Genomic DNA, 16,077 nt, shown 5'->3' on the forward strand with positions numbered 1-16,077 from the left:
TGTGTGTGTGTGTGTGTGTGTGTGTGTGTGTATGCACATGTATATGGATATTCAAAGCCTACATCAGGAATCTTCCATGACTGCTCTCCACCTTATCAGGGAGGCAGAGTCTTGAGTGAACCCAGAACTTGATGACACAGCTAGTCTTGCTAGTCAGCTAGCCACAGGATCCTTGTCTCTGCCGTCTACTGCTGGAATACAGGAGGACCACCATGCTCACAAGGCATCTGTCTGTGGGAGCTCTGGTCTTTAGGCTTGCACGGCAAGGGCTTTAATCAGTGGCCATCTCCACAGCCCCTTACATGGGCTTTTTAAATTTATTATGGATTTCATGGCATGTATGTGGTTCAGGGGACTTTTGGTGGTGGGTTCTTGCCTTCTGTCTTATTAGGCAGGGTCTCTCTGGTTTTTGCCACACTGCACACACCAGGACAGCTGGCTCACAAGCTTTATGACTCTGCCCTCTGCTTCCCATCTTGCTGTGGGTGCTGGGATTACAGATGTATGAAGCACACCTGGCTTTGCATGTGGGTTCTGGGGACCACACTCTGGTTTTCAGGGCTGTGTGACAGGGCTTTTACCTTTGAGTCACACGGAGGGGTGTGGCAGTTCACACCTATAATCATAGCATGGGGGAGAGAGGAGAGCACCTGCAGGAATATTTCTGGGAATTTAAGGCCAGCCTGGGTTAGAGTCAGACCCTGTCTCAAAGGAAAACAAAACAAAACGAAACACCACATGGCTAACTGTCCATTTATCAACGATTCATTTATCATCTTGCCTCCATTCCTTCAGGCATTCATTAGTCCCCTCTTCCAGATTCTGGGACAGAGTTTGTTGTTTCCCATTTAATTCTTCGTGAAGCAGAACATGCTGCTTCATAGTTAATAAAATGAATCTGGGAAGAGAAGGAAAGCTAGCCACCTTCCATCACCGGCACCTGCAGGTTTGTATTTAACCCTGTGGAGTTCCTCCCCACTCTGGCATTTCAGCTGCAGCAGGGCGTGGTGGTGTGCCTGCAGCCCCAGTTACTCAGGGGCACACAGTAAGAAGTTTGTGTAAGTTCAGAAGTTCAAGATCAGCCTGGGCCCCCAAACAAAACAAAACCACAGCAGGAAAAAATTAAAGATGTATTAAAAACTTGAAGAGTGGGTACTGTATTTGCCCCCAATGCCAGGGACTGAACTTGCCCACACATGCTAGGCCAATGCTCCAGCCCTGCGGTGCTTCTAGCCCCATTTCATTCCTCAGGCTTACAGGCGAGCACGTCACTCAGTGAGCCATTTCCCTAGCCTCCTCTCTAATTCTTTTATTTAATTTTTACAATTAAGATTTATTTATTTTTATGTGTAAATGTTCTGCTTGCATGTAAGTGCATTTCATGTGTGCCTGGTGCCCTTGGAGGAACCCCTAGAACTAGAGCTACAGATGAGGTACCACGTGGTGCTGGAAACTGAACCCTGAGCCCCAGTCCTCTGCAAGAGCAGCCGGTGATCTTAACCACTGAGTGTATTCTCCAGCCACCCCAACTCCCAATTCTTGATACCTGATTTGTATGCTATGGCTTGAACACCATTTGTTATAAAGACTGGAAGTTAAACACCCCAGTTTATGGTTCTAGATTCCCTGATCTTGCCTATGTTGAAAAATCTTCATCAACAAACATTCTATCAACAACAACAACAACAACAAAATCTATTATTATAGAATATAAATCTCAAAAGGGACTGAACACAAGCCATACACAATTCAGTCACTTAACAAGGAATCCTACTCAGCTCACAGGCAAAGCCAGCCCTCCAGGCCCTCACCTTGCATAATCAACAGGAGTCTTCCCACTGGAATCTTGAGTGCCTGGGTCAGCTCCGTATACTGCCAATAATTCAGCCTGTAAAATCTGTCCTGCTTTGGAGGCGACGTGGAGTGGAGTGCTTCCTTTTTCCTAAGAATTATTAATAAAAGTAGACAAAAAAAAAATCAAACTAAGTAAACTTGGCCTATTCCAGTGCAACTCATTTTCAATCTAATATCTGAACCAACTGAGGTCTCCGTACAGGATGGAAGAAGTTGGCTTGGGCTCCTAGAGACAGCAATCTCAGACAGGTCTCCAGGTTCCCTGTTCGCACACTTGAGTGGAGTTGCTGGAAAAGAGACAAGAAAGAGTAGCTGTGAGAAGTGTCAGGTGACATGCTCCACTAGTAGCAGATCTTTATTTGGCTCAGGAAGATGGGAGGCCTCTGCTGACACAATGGCTGCAGGCTGAGTGAGTCTTGCACGTTTTATCCACAAGGAGCCAGAACTGCAAAGGCCAGTCTACCCAGTGTGGGGCCTGCCAGGTAGGGGCACAACTATGACCCGAGTGGGAAGCACAAGAAGGAGACTGCGGTTGGGTGGAATGGACTTCAAGGCCCATTGCCTTCCAGCTGTGTGAGCTGAGAAAAATTCTTTGGGCAGCGGAACCTGGGTACCATGGTGCCATCTGCCAATGGGGTTATTGTGAGGATTCAATGATACAGGAAATGTTTCAAAACTCAGACGCTGCTACACTCGTAATTATTTGCTGCTGCCATGGGTACTGCTGATCTCAAGCTGCCCACTGCATAAGCTGCACACCTGCCTTACACCATCCACTATCAATCTGCATTGTTCATCTATCCACACAAAGCTTTCAAGAGGTTGCTGTTGGTGGGAAACAGGCCTGTGCTACACCAAATCCTTATTATCACAGAAAAGCTTTCCCTCAAGTTTAATCTAGAACTGCTCCAGATGCAGTGATTGACACCACAGGAACAGAGAAACCCACTGTAGCCCCCTTTTTTTGTTTTGTTTTGGTTTTTATTTTTAATTATAGGTAGTATGTATGTATGTGCACACTGAGTGAACGCAGATGCCCACAGAGGCCAGAAGAGGGTGTCAGAACCCCTGGAGCTAGAGTTACAGGTGGTTGTGAGTCATCTGATGTGGGTCATCTGCAGAACACTATGCACTCACTCTTAATTGGTGATCCATCTCTCCAGCCCCACGTTGTATTATTATTATTATTATTATTATTATTATTATTATTATTATTATTATTAATTTTAAACACACACACACACACACACACACACACACACACACACACACACACACACACTTTTACACAAGGTCTTACTATGTAGTCCTGGCTGGCTGGAACTCACTATTTAGACCGGGCTGGCCTTGAATTCACAGCTGTCTCCCTGCCTCTGCCTCCCAAAAGCCGAGGATTAAAGATGCATGCCACCACACCTGGCTGTATTTTTTATTTGGTAAAAAAGGAGAGAAACTATTTAAGTCTTACTAATTAGTAGAAAACATATATATGTATATATGTAAAATTAGTGTTCTGAATTGGGCACATGCTCTGTTGAGTGAACATCCAGTTCAAAGCACTGCTCCAAGAGTTAAGACGTGCATTTCTACAGCATCTCCCAGACACTCAAGGCCCCCAGAGAAAGCGCCAGCTCACCAGCATAACAGACCATGTGTGCACCAGCTCTAGCCACACTCTCCCTTCTGAAGATCCCAGCCCTGCACTCCTGCCTCTGCTGTTCTCGTCTCCTAGAAACAAGCATCCTAAAAACTTCCTAGGCCCTTCTTTCAGAAACACTCCTTTGAAAATAACAATTTCCAAGTACAGAACTTACCAAAATATGTATGTGAAAACTATACTGAGAAGCACAAATTAATTAAAACTCTTAAAAAGAGGAAAAGGGACTGATTCTGAGACACTTCTTTTTCCTGTTTGTCTAGCATGTCCAAGAGGAGGAGTGACTGCCATTTAAGAGACAACTGCAGCAGAAAGCGGTCAGTTAAAGGTTCGGGAGAGATCCGTTTCTTCCCCCTAGTGAGGCAGCCCACGGTTGGCAGGCCCCTGGGACTGGGAAGAGTGCGCCCACCTTACTGAGGTCTTTGGCAGTCACACTTCCCCCTGGTGAGGCAGCCCACGGTCGGCAGGCTCCTGGGACTGGGAAGAGAGCGCCCACCTTACTGAGGTCTTTGGCAGTCACGCTGTCATCGTCACGGCAGGGCAGTCGGTGGACAAACGCTAACATCTGATACTTGGCTCTGATGAATTCTGCTTTATTGGGGCTGGTTTGAAAACAAAAGAGAAAATAGTTCACTTACAGTTCAGACACATCTCTCATTCTTTGTATCGTAAGAGGAAGTGACCACACCCCCCAACTTGAGACTACATTTCAGCAGTGCTGAAGACCTGGTCTGCAAACACAGTACAGACCACCACTTTCTATAGCATCCTTCTTCCCTTTCCAACCTCCTTAGCTGATGGAACCCCAGGGGGAAGCAGCATTTAGTCCTCGTTCTAGGTGAGGCACTGGGCAGAATGCTGCCAGAAGCCAGGTTTCTGGTCTGACTGCCACTAGTTCTGATCACACCTACTTGCCAAGCTCCGGTCTCCAACTGGAGAAATGATTAAGTTCAGTTGGCTGACCAAGCAAGCAATGGCCTCCTGCCTCACTCTGCCTTTCTAACAGAAAATGCTCAGGCACAAGGCCGATCAAAACAGCCACATCCCTTCCAATTGGGTCGTTTGTTGTAAAGAAACAGAAGGAGTTAGAAACATTCCACTCACTGCACTTTATCCTGCGGATTAGCTTTCCGTCTTCCACTCATAATAGATGCGGGGTCCAGCAGAGAATGCTCCCATATAGAATTAGCACCATTGTTATACAAGGTCTCAACCATCTGAAACCAAACAGTATGAAATGATATTTTATTTCCTTAAATAGTCAAAAAGAATCGGTAAAAAAAACATGGAAAAATAACACTCCATTAAAACACTACCACGTCTGTGTACCACTCCATTACTATTTCTGATCGTAAAGGGAGACTGAGGAGCTCGAGGTATGATTCGGCTTTGCTTGTAGGATAGCCAAATCCAGCTTGATTGCACAAACTTACAAACTGAAGGAAAACTGACTGATGCTTTAGGGTGGCATTTCCCTGCCTGAACAAATGTTATTTTACCCACATACACACTATTCACTTAATACTTTTCATTAAATCCACCTATTTAAAAATATTTTACTAATAATTGTTAGTTATAAACTCTTAAATAAAGTAATGCAATAAACAAATATTTGAGTGCTCTCTCTCTCACACGTCCCATCATGTTCCATCCTTTAGAATCTGATGCCTTAGTGTCAACCCCAGCAATTTCAATTACTCATCTCTGGACCATTTGTAAACTCTAAAACGGTAAACAAAGACAGACCTAGGAGCAGCACACTCCTTTCATGTGAGAATGGGCCTTTGGAAACTTCTAAGGCGAACTTTTTTGTTTGGTTGTTTTGTTTTTTGGAGACAGGGTTTCTCTGTGTAGCCCTAGCTGTCCTGAAACTCACTTCCTGAGTGCTTGGATTAAAGGCATGTACCACCACTGCCTGGGTTAAGTAGACAAACATCTCAACTTCATTTCCAAACAGGAGTCCTAGAAAGGCCCGTCTGTTTGGGCAGCTCAATTATCAGCAACCCAAAGCACTTGCTGTGGTACCTTGGCTCATTCAAGTTTAAGGGGCACCGTGTACAGCTGTTGCAGATTTAGTGAGATGTGTATTCAGACAAAAATCACAAAATGTACTGTTGTAGAATAATCCTTCTGTACACTGTAAAAATGTTCCAATGAAAAACTCCATCTACAGCGCACAATTAATCCCGAGTTTCAGAAGAATGAGGAATGTGTACCCCAAATAGAAGTACAAGGAACATGACATCAGATCCCAAATAAGACAAAGACCCCGACAAGTGTTAGGCGTGCAATCAAAACATGCCCACTTAGTCTCTGACAGTGGGGGCTTTAAAAAAACCTTCAGATATTGAAGATATTTCTGAGGAATCCCAATCTATGCTTTTATCAAAGCAAGAAAAAATGGTCTAAAAATGTGAGCAGGTACTCAGGAATCTAGTGTTAATGAAAAGTTTCTTAGCAGTGGCTTTTAGGATCATTCATCACACTATATATGATAGATAGACTTTTTAAAAATAATTTCCAGTAGCTGGAGGGATGGCTCAGTGTTCTAACCAAGCATTGGCTGCTCTTGCAGAAGACCTGGGTTTGAGTCCCAGCACCCACATGGTGGTTCACAATCATTTGTAAATCCAGTTTCAGGAGATCCTATGTCTTCTTCTGGCCTCTGTGGGCATATACATACATGCAGGAAAAATACTTATACATATAAAAATAAATAAATCTAAAAAAAGTTAAAAAAACAAAAATAATTTCTGGGGACTGAAGAATGGCTCAGTAGTTAAGAGCACTGGCTGTTCTTCCAGAGGACCCGGGTTCAATTCCCAGCACTCATAGCAGATCACCGCTATATCTCCAGTTTTAGGGGATCCCAACACCCTCATACAAACACACACGCAGGCAAAACATCAATGCATTAAAAAGAAATTAAAAAATAATTTCTGAACCTGGGCATAGTAGTGCACACCTTTAATCCTAGCACTTAGGAAGCAGAGCCAGAAGGATGTCTGTGAGTTCAAGACCAGCCAGGGCTACATAGTGAGACTCTTGTCTCAAATAAAACAAAACAATTTCTGTTGACAATCTAGAAAATCAGCAGTGAAAAACTAACTGAGAAATTTAGATTTCTATTGATACAGTCTATTGATACATTTGTCTAGGTATAACTCCGTTTAGGGGAACAAAATTATGTTTGGTGAGCAAAGAAAGAATAGATAACTATTTCAATACAGGACAATATTTTATACTATACAAAGGGCACAGCACTTTATCCAATTATGATCCAAACATTTTTATAAGATTTAAGATGTATATTAGGAGATCTTTTAGTTGATAAAATAACACTCTCTAAACCACAAATTTCCAATTATGAAAATTTTTCTTATCATTTACCTGAAGCAGTGTTGGAGGCCATGGTGTGTGTTTAAGATGCCTTACTTGGGAGATATGGCGCCCTAGACTCCGATGAACACTGCAACACTCGTCACATATAAAAGTTCCCCTGTTTACTGATGCCCAGGAAGGATCTGGAAGAAGAACGACACCTCAGTGGCAAGGACACTAATTGGCTGCTATAAACATGATGGTGAAAGATGGCTGATATTTGGTTTCTAAGAAAACAACAGAACATCCTCAACATAGAATCGGATGGACCAGCCTGAGAATCCTGTCCAAATGACGGATTAGGCACAATGTTAACTAAGACTCACAGCCTTACATATCAGCTACCTTCCTGTGTAGGCCACAGTCTGCAGCCTGAATGTGGATCGACCACCACAGACACAACTCTTACAGAACGTTAAAGCAGCAGACTGAAGGAGTGAGCAGGGGCGGATCATTCTCCTGTTTCCTTTCTTGTAGTGCTAGGGACTGAACCTGGGGCTTGTCCACGCTAGGCAAGCACTCTACCATTGAGCTCCATCCTCCTTCAGCTCGATGAATCATTTTGAGTCCATCTCTGTGAATAAGACTGAATAATCTCGACAGTGAATTATCCGAGTAACAGTATCGAAGATAAACAGTGAACTCACTGCTGCCCAGTGCAGGAAGTCAAGCCCCACATGCTAACAGAAAGCCAGAAGAGAACTGCAGAAGCACTCAGCTCTTCTGAGGGCAGGGAAGAGGGTGCCCACTCTGCCAAGGTGATGCTCTATGACCACACCAGTTGTTTTAGACAACCTGCTGGACCCAGTCTTGCAGCTGACTTGAAGGAAGGGGCCTCACAGATAAAGACAAACCAAGGGAACAGTACTTCTTGTTGGGTACTAGAATTTTTTCCTTTGAAATCCACAGAACTTCATCAGACAACCTTTCATAAGAGGAATAATTTACACTAGGTGGACAGGGTGGATCTGGGTAAGTAAACTGAGCTTTAGAAACCCCAAATAAAGACAGGCCTTTCCCATTCCATCAGACTCACAGCAGAGTGACAAGAGGTGCTATGCCAGCCGCCTGGCCTAAGGGTTATATTTAAAAATTCTTCAATGTCCACAAAAATCTCTAAAATGCATGTATATCATCCTTACCATTTTAAACAGTTTACTCTAACCCTTTCAAGCCATATAATGAAAAGCTATGGGGTTTCAATCAAAGACATATCCTGGGAGCCAGAGAATACAGTGGTTAAGAGGGCTGGTTATGGAGACAAACAGTCCACGGTTTGAACCCCAACTCTGCCACACTTCTTGTGCAATAATCTGAGGCAAGTTACTTCTTTGAGTGTCCTCCCAGGGTGAGAAGAGGGGAGGGACAATGTAAAGAGTAAATAAAGTGTCTGTCATGGGGGCACAGGAATGATGCATTTTACATGAACTAGGTTCCTTAAAAACAAACAAGAAATCAGGGCTGGGCGTGTGGCTCTCCTAGCAATTGTGAGCCCCAGCACCAGCGAGGTAAACAAGACTTAATCATAGTGAAGTGTCTTCTCGAAAACAAAACAGAAAAGGAGCCGGCAAGCTTAACCACAGGTGCTGCTGTGCGTGCTGCGGAGGGGAGAGGGAAGCAGGGGGACCCTGCACAGACTGTAGCAACACTGCTTCCTGCGTCCATCTGTCAGTACTAAGACTGGAGGTGGCTCTGCTTCTCATTATCAGAGGCTCACAGCACTCCTGCACAAATCAGCCAGGAAAAAGGGAGCAATGGTTTAAGATGTAGTAAGCAAGGGTCTCCATTAATCACTCAAACACCATGGATCAGAATCCCAAGGAAAGAATACTTGACCACACGGAAAATGAAAATCAAGCTTTTATGAATGAGACTGGGTGAAGCCCTTCCAGTTTATCTGGAAGGCAGGGTTTTTTAAGGCTCCATGAACACCACAAATAGACTTCAAAAGTATCTGTGTGCCCCCCCCGCCATCTTATGAAAATTTTGTCCAGGAGAGTTAAGTATTTGAGTATCTTTTGAGATGGCCTTATCATTAGGATGTCAAAGGAGCCCTAATCTTACAGGTAACCCTCCACCTGAGCTGTGCTCAAGAGGCAGTACAAATTCCTAGTTGCTCGTTCACCCTTCAAGGTAGCCACATTATCTTCAAAACAGGAAGGAAGTGACTCAAGCCCTTCTAGATTTTGGCATTCAAGACAGCTAATATGAAACAAGAGAAAAGGTCCTGAAGGGCCACAAATGGACAAGACGGTACTCAGGGTGGCAAGGGCAGGCAATCTGCCTTTGCCGTGTACCTTCCTCCCGAGAGGTAAGGAACGTGCATCCCAAGAGGAAGTTTTAAGTTAGGCACACATGAATCAACGGAAAACAGGCAAGAAAAGGAGGAAGCGGAACAAACGACATTTTTAGAGAAAATGATAGTGTGTATAAACCTGGCTTACATTATGAGGATTAAAAACCCTCCCTGCCTGTCCTCATCTTCCACCTGAACTGTTAGCCCGCAGTACCGAGGGCCACGACATACGTAAGGGTTACCACAGCACCATGTAAAATCAGGCCTCTGCTTCTAAATGACAAGATGAACAGGAGAACAGTTGCAAGCCGCTGGTGTTCAGTGACTTCATTAAGATTGTTTACCAAACCCTGCTGGACCAGGAAAGTCCTCTAACGTGTTAAGTGACTGCGAACTCGAAGTTAATCCAGTCCAAGAACCAAAACAAGGACCAAAAAAAAAAAAAAAAAAAATCTGAATCGGGACCTGTCCATGGGGTTCCAGTTACTAAACGAGATCCGATCTTCCAATCCAAATCCTAGCTACAGTAAGAACCGTTTGGGCCGTTCGATGTCCCGGACTCTGTGTGTGTGTTTGGTACCACTCTGAACCCAAACTTTAGCCGAAGGAACTACGAGGGTTCTGAACTGAGCCACACCATACAAAAGAGGCGATCCCTAGAGACTATCCATTGACCACGGCGCACGGGTCTGGCCAAAGTTTCCATCGGGGCGGGGAGGGGGGCGGTAAAAAAAAAACGAGGAAATCAAGGTTTGAACAAGTGAAGTCATCAGTCCAAGGTCACGCCGAAGCGCAATCCGGTGGGAACTTAGACCCTCCAACACCCCCGAGCTAGGTAGGGCTGTCTCCGCTCCCGGGAGCGGGTGCCGGGCGCAGGGCAATCCTCCACTCGGGGTCGCGCACACGCACGGGCGGGGCGGGGCAGGGCAGGGCGGGGGGGGGGGGACGACACCGGGAAGGGGAAACACCTGCAGCCTCGGGCCGCCCGCGTCTGACTTGTCACCGGCTTTCCCGCCCCGTCCGGTCCGCTCCGCTCCCGGGGCCCGTCGCCGGTGTCCTCGGCCGGGCCGCGGGAGGGAGGGACCCCCCTCCACCCCCCGGGAGCCCCGCGCGGCTGACAGGCCCGGGAGCGGCTCGCGCCCCGGCGGCCCGGCGGCCCGGGGTTGGGGGGATCGGCGTGGCTGGGCCGCAGTCCACCCTCCGCCCGCCGGGGACCGCCCCCGCCAAGGGGGTCCCGGTCCCCGAGAGTGCGGCGAGCGGGCCCCGCCGGCGGCGGCGGCGGCGGCGGCGTCACTCACCCGGCCCGCTGCAGTCGGCGCACACGTCGCTGCTCCGGAGCCGCTTCGACATGGCTCCCGCTTCACCTGCCGGGAACCCCCCGCGACGGCAGAGGCGGCGGCGGCGGCTGCGCTTCCGCTCTAACGGGTCCCCCCTCCCCGGCGGCGCTGGCGGCGCCTCTCCCCCTCAGCGCCTTAGCAGCCCCGGCACACTGCGCATGCGCGGGGGGAGACGTCCCGCTGAGCCTGGCGGGGGGGGGCGGTCATGTGACCGGAAAGGGCACGCTTCCTTATCGCCATGTTGAATGAGGGCAGAGGTCTGCCTGAGCATCCTTTACCTGTCTCTTAAATACTCTGGCGTTTGGGCTCTCCCTTTTGGGAAGTGACTCCTCGAGCCAGTACTGATTCGTACCAGAGGGAGAAGCAGAACTTTGCGACAAAAACTCTAAACATATAATCTCCCGGGGACAACAGTTCATTTAGTGATTCCCAGAAGCACGGGTCATGCCCATCTCTCCAGCGTGATCACGTTTGATGGTTCACCACACTCCTCCATTAAAGATCTTAGGTACCATCTTGACGTTACGAATCCCGTCTTAGCTCCCCCTCAGTCTTCAAGGACTCCAGCCCCGAGGAGAATGGACTAGGTCGGTGGGAACCCTTGACCGGCCCTTGCGCTCATCTGAAAAGCTGGGTGTATGTCAAAAGCCAAGAGGGGAGAGCAAAATGCTTGCGTGTTGTTGCACTGGACAACTTCGTCGTGGCAGCTGCGAACATCTGGGCAGACACGACACTTGGTTCTTCGTGGTGGTGTCAACAAGATACAGAGCCCGGGAGCCGCAGCCCAGAGGATGAATTTTACGTGTGCATATGGTGGGCCAACCTGGACACTCTCTAAGTCCTTTGGGCCGCAGTCCTAAATCTGAAGGGCTAGGTTAATGAGCCTGATGCGGGGTAAACCTTCACGGTAAGTACACTGAACTAGAGCCGAGTTTGGGAACTCAGACAAAAACAGTGTTTTCCAACGGGGCGACTTTTCTCCTCCAGGGGATGACTGCCAACGTCTGGAGACAGTTTTGGGGAGCGTGCTGATGGCATCGAAGAGGCAGCGCTCACCCTCCTACAAGGCATCGGACAACCTCCCCACAAAGAACCACCCAGTTCAGATTCAAAGTGTAGTATTAGCCCAGAGTCACAACCACCCCGTTATCATGAGGGTAACCGGGGGGGCCACCTCTCCAGGGTACAGTTCTTCCGTGAAAAACGATTTCGTGTTGCCCACTTCCAAAATGGCTTCTGACCAGTCGTGGAAGGGCACCAGCCGGAGGGATGGTTTGCTCCAGGCCTCCGCTCGCACCCCCGGGGCTGCAGAGCCAATGGAAGGGGCCCGGTTGTGGAGCGAACCATTGGAGAGGGCTGGAGCGGGGGGGGAGAGCGTCGAGGGGGGGAGCGCGCATCCTGGAATTTTCCCGCGGGGATCTCTGGCCTCCCGGGGGAGGGGGTTCCGCGGTTCACCATGACTCTGATCGTCGCGTGTCCCGGCGTGGGAGTGGGTGCGGCGGGACGAAATGGAGCGCGGCTCGGGTCGGTCGCGGGGCCGCGTCCCCCCCCGCGCCGCGGCGCTCGGTGGGACGGCCCGCGCACTTCCCTGTTCGGGGCGGTTCGGGCCGCGGCAGTCGGTGCGCGAGCTGTCAGCGCGGGCGCGAGTGCGCGGGGCGCGGGGTGGGCGCGGCCGAGCGGGTCCCCGAGCCGGTCCCTAGCCCGGCCCGCGACCCCGGGCCTCCAGCGCCGCCCGCTCCGGCCTCGGAGGCCCGCGCCGCCCGCCGCGCCCCGCACTCGCCGGCTCGCCGCTCTCCTCCCCTCGCTCTCCGGCCAGTCGGGCGGCGGGCCCCCGAGAGACCCCGTCGGGTCGAGGCTGGTGGCAGGCAGGCGGGCGGGCGGGCGGGCGGTCAGGCCCGGACCTCGGCCTCCTCGCCATGTCCTCGGGCCGCGACGCCAGCGGCCGCTTCCCGCTGCACCTCCTGGTCTGGAACAACGACTACCGGCAGCTGGAGAAGGAGCTGCGGGACCAGGTGAGGTGCGCGGCGCGGAGTCGGGGGTCGGTTCCCCTCCCGAGCCCCGCTCGACCCTCGAGCTCTGCGGGCCCCGCTAGGACCCGCATCGAGCGATTCCGGTAGACCGGGCCCTATGCCGAGGGCTTTTGGTACCGGATCCCTTTTCCAGTGTCGCTAGGAATGAATGCTTGTAATTCCACTTGACCGGGAAGGAAACCGAGAGACCCTGGAGCCTACTTGCCTTGCGCAAGGCCACCAGGCTAATGAGTACCAAGTCGGGATCTTTTATCTCAGGCTGGCTGGCCTCAGAATGCACCTTGAAGCTTTATGGCCTTGAAGGCGGAAGAGCAACACACACACCCACCCTTGTGCTGGGGAAGACCTTGGTTGGCTTCGGAGGCCCGGTTCTAACTCCCCTGTGACCTTGGGCAAAGCAGTTACGTTCCGGGGGGGGGTCCCTTTACCGTACCCATAGGGTGAGGATGTTGGCGGTGATGAGGGAAAACCCAGTACTCGTCTAGATTGATGGTTCTGGGGCTGGGCCTAGGAATCAGAATGTAACGAGCTTCCCAGGACGACTGATGGAAAGTTCGAGACTCTCTGGTGCTCAGACCCCTTGGGACCCCTCTCTGTTCTGAAGTGCTTTTCTTTAAAATTATATATATTGCCATTTCTCAAAAATCAGCGATTCTCAATTGGAGACAATGGGGATCATTTGGCACTGCAAGGAGACATTTTTAGTTGTTATACTTGGGAGGTGGGTGCTCTTAGCATCTACTTGGGTGGAGGCCAGGGTCCCCGCTGTGCCCTACAGTGTTCAAGGTAGCCACCCACCCACAACAGAGTTTATGTGACTCCAGATGTCAGTGGTGCCTTGGTTGAGAACGTTTGCACGTTTGCCTTGTATGTATATTCTTATTTTGTTGTTTGGGTTTCTTGGTTTTTCTTTCCTCCTTCCCCCCCCCCTTTTTTTTTGAGACAGGGTCTCACTGTGTTGCTTTGCTTAGCCTGGAATTCACTAGGTAGCCCAGGCTGGCCCCTTACTTAGGAGGTAGCCTCCTGAATGCTGAGCCACCACCTGGCCCGAGACGATGGCATTAATGGCGCTGTAGCAATTTTAGTAGGTATTGGTGCCCTCGAGTTCCATACTAAATATTAGCAAATACGATAAGGATGTGCAATTACTCCTGAAATCGGGCGTGATTGTTACTGTTCCTCTTATCCAGTGTGTTCAAGGCCTGCTTTTGAATGACTTAACATCGACTCTGTAATTGTTAAGAACCTTTGGTGGTTCTGGTTGGTAAACACTGGGCACACTCCATGGCCTGCTGTTTAAACAGCTCTGCTAAGTGTTCGTTTGCAGCTGGCCATGTGTGTTTTAAGTTGTATGGGCACCCGAGAAGAGTCAGAACTCACTATTTTCATTTTAAAAACAGGATCCCATGGCAGGTGTGGTGCTGTACACCAGGAACCCACAGCTCCCACGAGATTGAAGCAGGAAGATTCCAATCTTGGAGGCTAGCCTGGGCAATTTAGTGAGAGAGCCTGTCTGAAAATAAATAAGAAAGCTCAGTGGTACAGCACTTGTCTATTGTGTGGGAGGCCCTGGGTTTCATCCTCAGCGTGGGGCGGGGGAATAGCCAGACAGAACACGGTTTTGTAAGAGTCATTGTTCTCAATTAGATGACACAGTAACTATTTAAGAGTTAAAGAGATAATGACACATGCCCCCAGAGAGAATGATTCACTGCCAACCATCTCAGTATACCTGCTGATAGAAGTCTCTTTCTATTAGACACAGCTCAGAGACCTTCTTATCTTAGGTCTCTCCCCAAATCTCATCCTGGACATTTCAAAAAGGAGCCAGTTTTGACTAGGCATAGTGGCCCATACCTATAATGGAAGCTGAGGCAGAAGAATTACAAGTTCAAGGCTAGTATGGGCAAGTTAGACTCTGTCTCAAAAGAAAAATGAAAAAAAAAATGCGGAAGAGATGTTGGGTTGTGTAGCTCAGTGCTGAAGGCCTGGTAAGGCTCTGGGCCCAGTCCTCGGTGCTGGGTTCGCTGGAGACTGTCGTTCTCAGCTTGTGCAGTGTTGGGAGTACAGAAAACATCGCAGAATTAAAATCCTGTACGATAAAAAGGTTCATTATCATCAACCCACGGGCTTCCAGCCCTGAGTTTGGAAAACAGCATTCTACTCATTGAAGAGAAAGAGCTGTCTGTGAAAGTAAGAGCTGCACCTTGGTCCCTGGTCTCAGCGTGGCCAAGCGCTGAGGTGCAGACTCTGGTAAAGGCCTCCACTGAAAGTTCTGTCTCTAACAGTGGCGACCTTAAAGGCCTTTGTGATTACGATTTAGGAATCCAAAGCTTTTAGTTTTGTTTTGAGACAGGGTGTCACTGTAACTCTAGGTAGCCTGCAAGTCGTCTGTGTAGCCCAGGCTAGCCTCAAACCCTCTCAATGATACCACCCCATCCCCGCTCCCTACATGCTGGGATCAGAGGCTTGGCAGTGCCCGGAATTAAAATCTTGCAATAGATTTTGTGGGAGAAAACTTCAGGTCTTTCCTGCCCTTGACTTCAAGGCTGAGAAAGAACGCTCATACTTGCTGATTCTCAGGTTTGATGTTGCTCTTGTAACAATGGCCATTTCATATTGTAGCTCTTACTCCAGGGAGAGGACCTTTGCATGGACATCTTGACTGTCACACTGTACAGTCCAACTGCAGCCTTGAAGTTTGGCTGCTGAGTGGCAGGGACAGAGCAGCCGTGTGGGCCCCATGCTCTGCCATCACTGTTGTGAAAATCTCTGTTTTGGATAAGGGGCATCTTACACTTTAGTTTGCTTGAGTCCCTACAGATTATAGAACTGGTTTGGGGTCAAGATCATCGATATCACTAAAATACCCTTCAGTACCAAACATGGCGGGAGATGCGTGTTGCTTCGTGTTTGTCCAGATTCCTTGTTGATTATGACATAGCTACCTTAATGGTCAGTACTAGTGCTGACTCAGTCGTGTGTCTGGGTGTGTGACCTGTCCTGGGTGAACTGTCACCTGTGAAGGTGGCTGTGGACCGTGGAAGGCGGCTGTCTCCTGCTGAGTTCCTGGCTGAAGTGACTGGTCGGTTTGTTGTTTGGTGGAATTTAACTATGTAGCCTAGGCTGGCTTTGAATTCATGGCCGTCCTCCTGCCTCGCTCAGTCTTCTGAGTGGTGGAATTAAAGACCTGAGCCATTGTGCCCAGTGTCTGCTAAAGTATTTTTAAATGCAGTCTTAAATTTTTTTATATTTGAATTGGGGGGCGGGGGGGGGATATGACGTACACAAGAGCACAAATGCACTTCTCCGCTTCCATTGTGGGTCCCAGAGTCAGAGTCATCTCTTCAGGTTTGGGGGCAGTTGCCTTTACCCACGGAGCCATCTCTGGGTCCCTGGAGTCTTTGACTTAGATCTGCCAGCCCTCTGAGGAAGCTGTCACTATGCGTCCTTTCCCAGAGCTCTGAAGAGCAGCAGCTCACTTGCGTGCTTAGCTTGTGTTTGAGCCATGATTTGAAGCCT

General features: G+C 49.1%; 2 protein-coding genes across 25 annotated transcripts in view; one reads left to right on the plus strand and one right to left on the minus strand.

The window, feature by feature from the left end:
* Git2 (GIT ArfGAP 2) overlaps positions 1-11,767 on the minus strand; it is a 50,220-nt gene extending 38,453 nt beyond the window's left edge. For 9 of the 23 annotated variants that reach the window (XM_076559953.1, XM_076559947.1, XM_076559969.1 and 6 more), the window contains exons 1-6: positions 10,487-10,666; positions 6,902-7,035; positions 4,616-4,728; positions 3,921-4,113; positions 2,055-2,141; positions 1,812-1,942 (exon numbers count right to left, since the gene is read on the minus strand). In XM_076559953.1, the coding sequence (XP_076416068.1) occupies positions 1,812-1,942; positions 2,055-2,141; positions 3,921-4,113; positions 4,616-4,728; positions 6,902-7,035; positions 10,487-10,538 (710 nt within the window). In that variant the 5' untranslated portion in view covers positions 10,539-10,666. Of the gene's footprint in view, positions 1-1,811; positions 1,943-2,054; positions 2,142-3,920; positions 4,114-4,615; positions 4,729-6,901; positions 7,036-10,486 lie in introns of all 23 variants that reach the window. The other 14 variants (XM_076559962.1, XM_076559960.1, XM_076559955.1 and 11 more) reach the window with 6 other exon arrangements.
* Positions 11,768-12,270: 503 nt separating this feature from the next.
* The window catches only part of Ankrd13a (ankyrin repeat domain 13A), a 34,018-nt gene continuing 30,211 nt past the window's right edge, over positions 12,271-16,077 (plus strand). Inside the window, exon 1 of one of the 2 annotated variants that reach the window (XM_076559971.1) lies at positions 12,271-12,537. In XM_076559971.1, the coding sequence (XP_076416086.1) occupies positions 12,442-12,537 (96 nt within the window). In that variant the 5' untranslated portion in view covers positions 12,271-12,441. The remainder of the gene's footprint in view (positions 12,538-16,077) is intronic. The other variant, XM_076559970.1, reaches the window with a different exon arrangement.

The sequence above is a fragment of the Peromyscus maniculatus genome, chromosome 23 (assembly GCF_049852395.1).
Source record: "Peromyscus maniculatus bairdii isolate BWxNUB_F1_BW_parent chromosome 23, HU_Pman_BW_mat_3.1, whole genome shotgun sequence".
Taxonomy (NCBI): domain Eukaryota; kingdom Metazoa; phylum Chordata; class Mammalia; order Rodentia; family Cricetidae; genus Peromyscus; species Peromyscus maniculatus.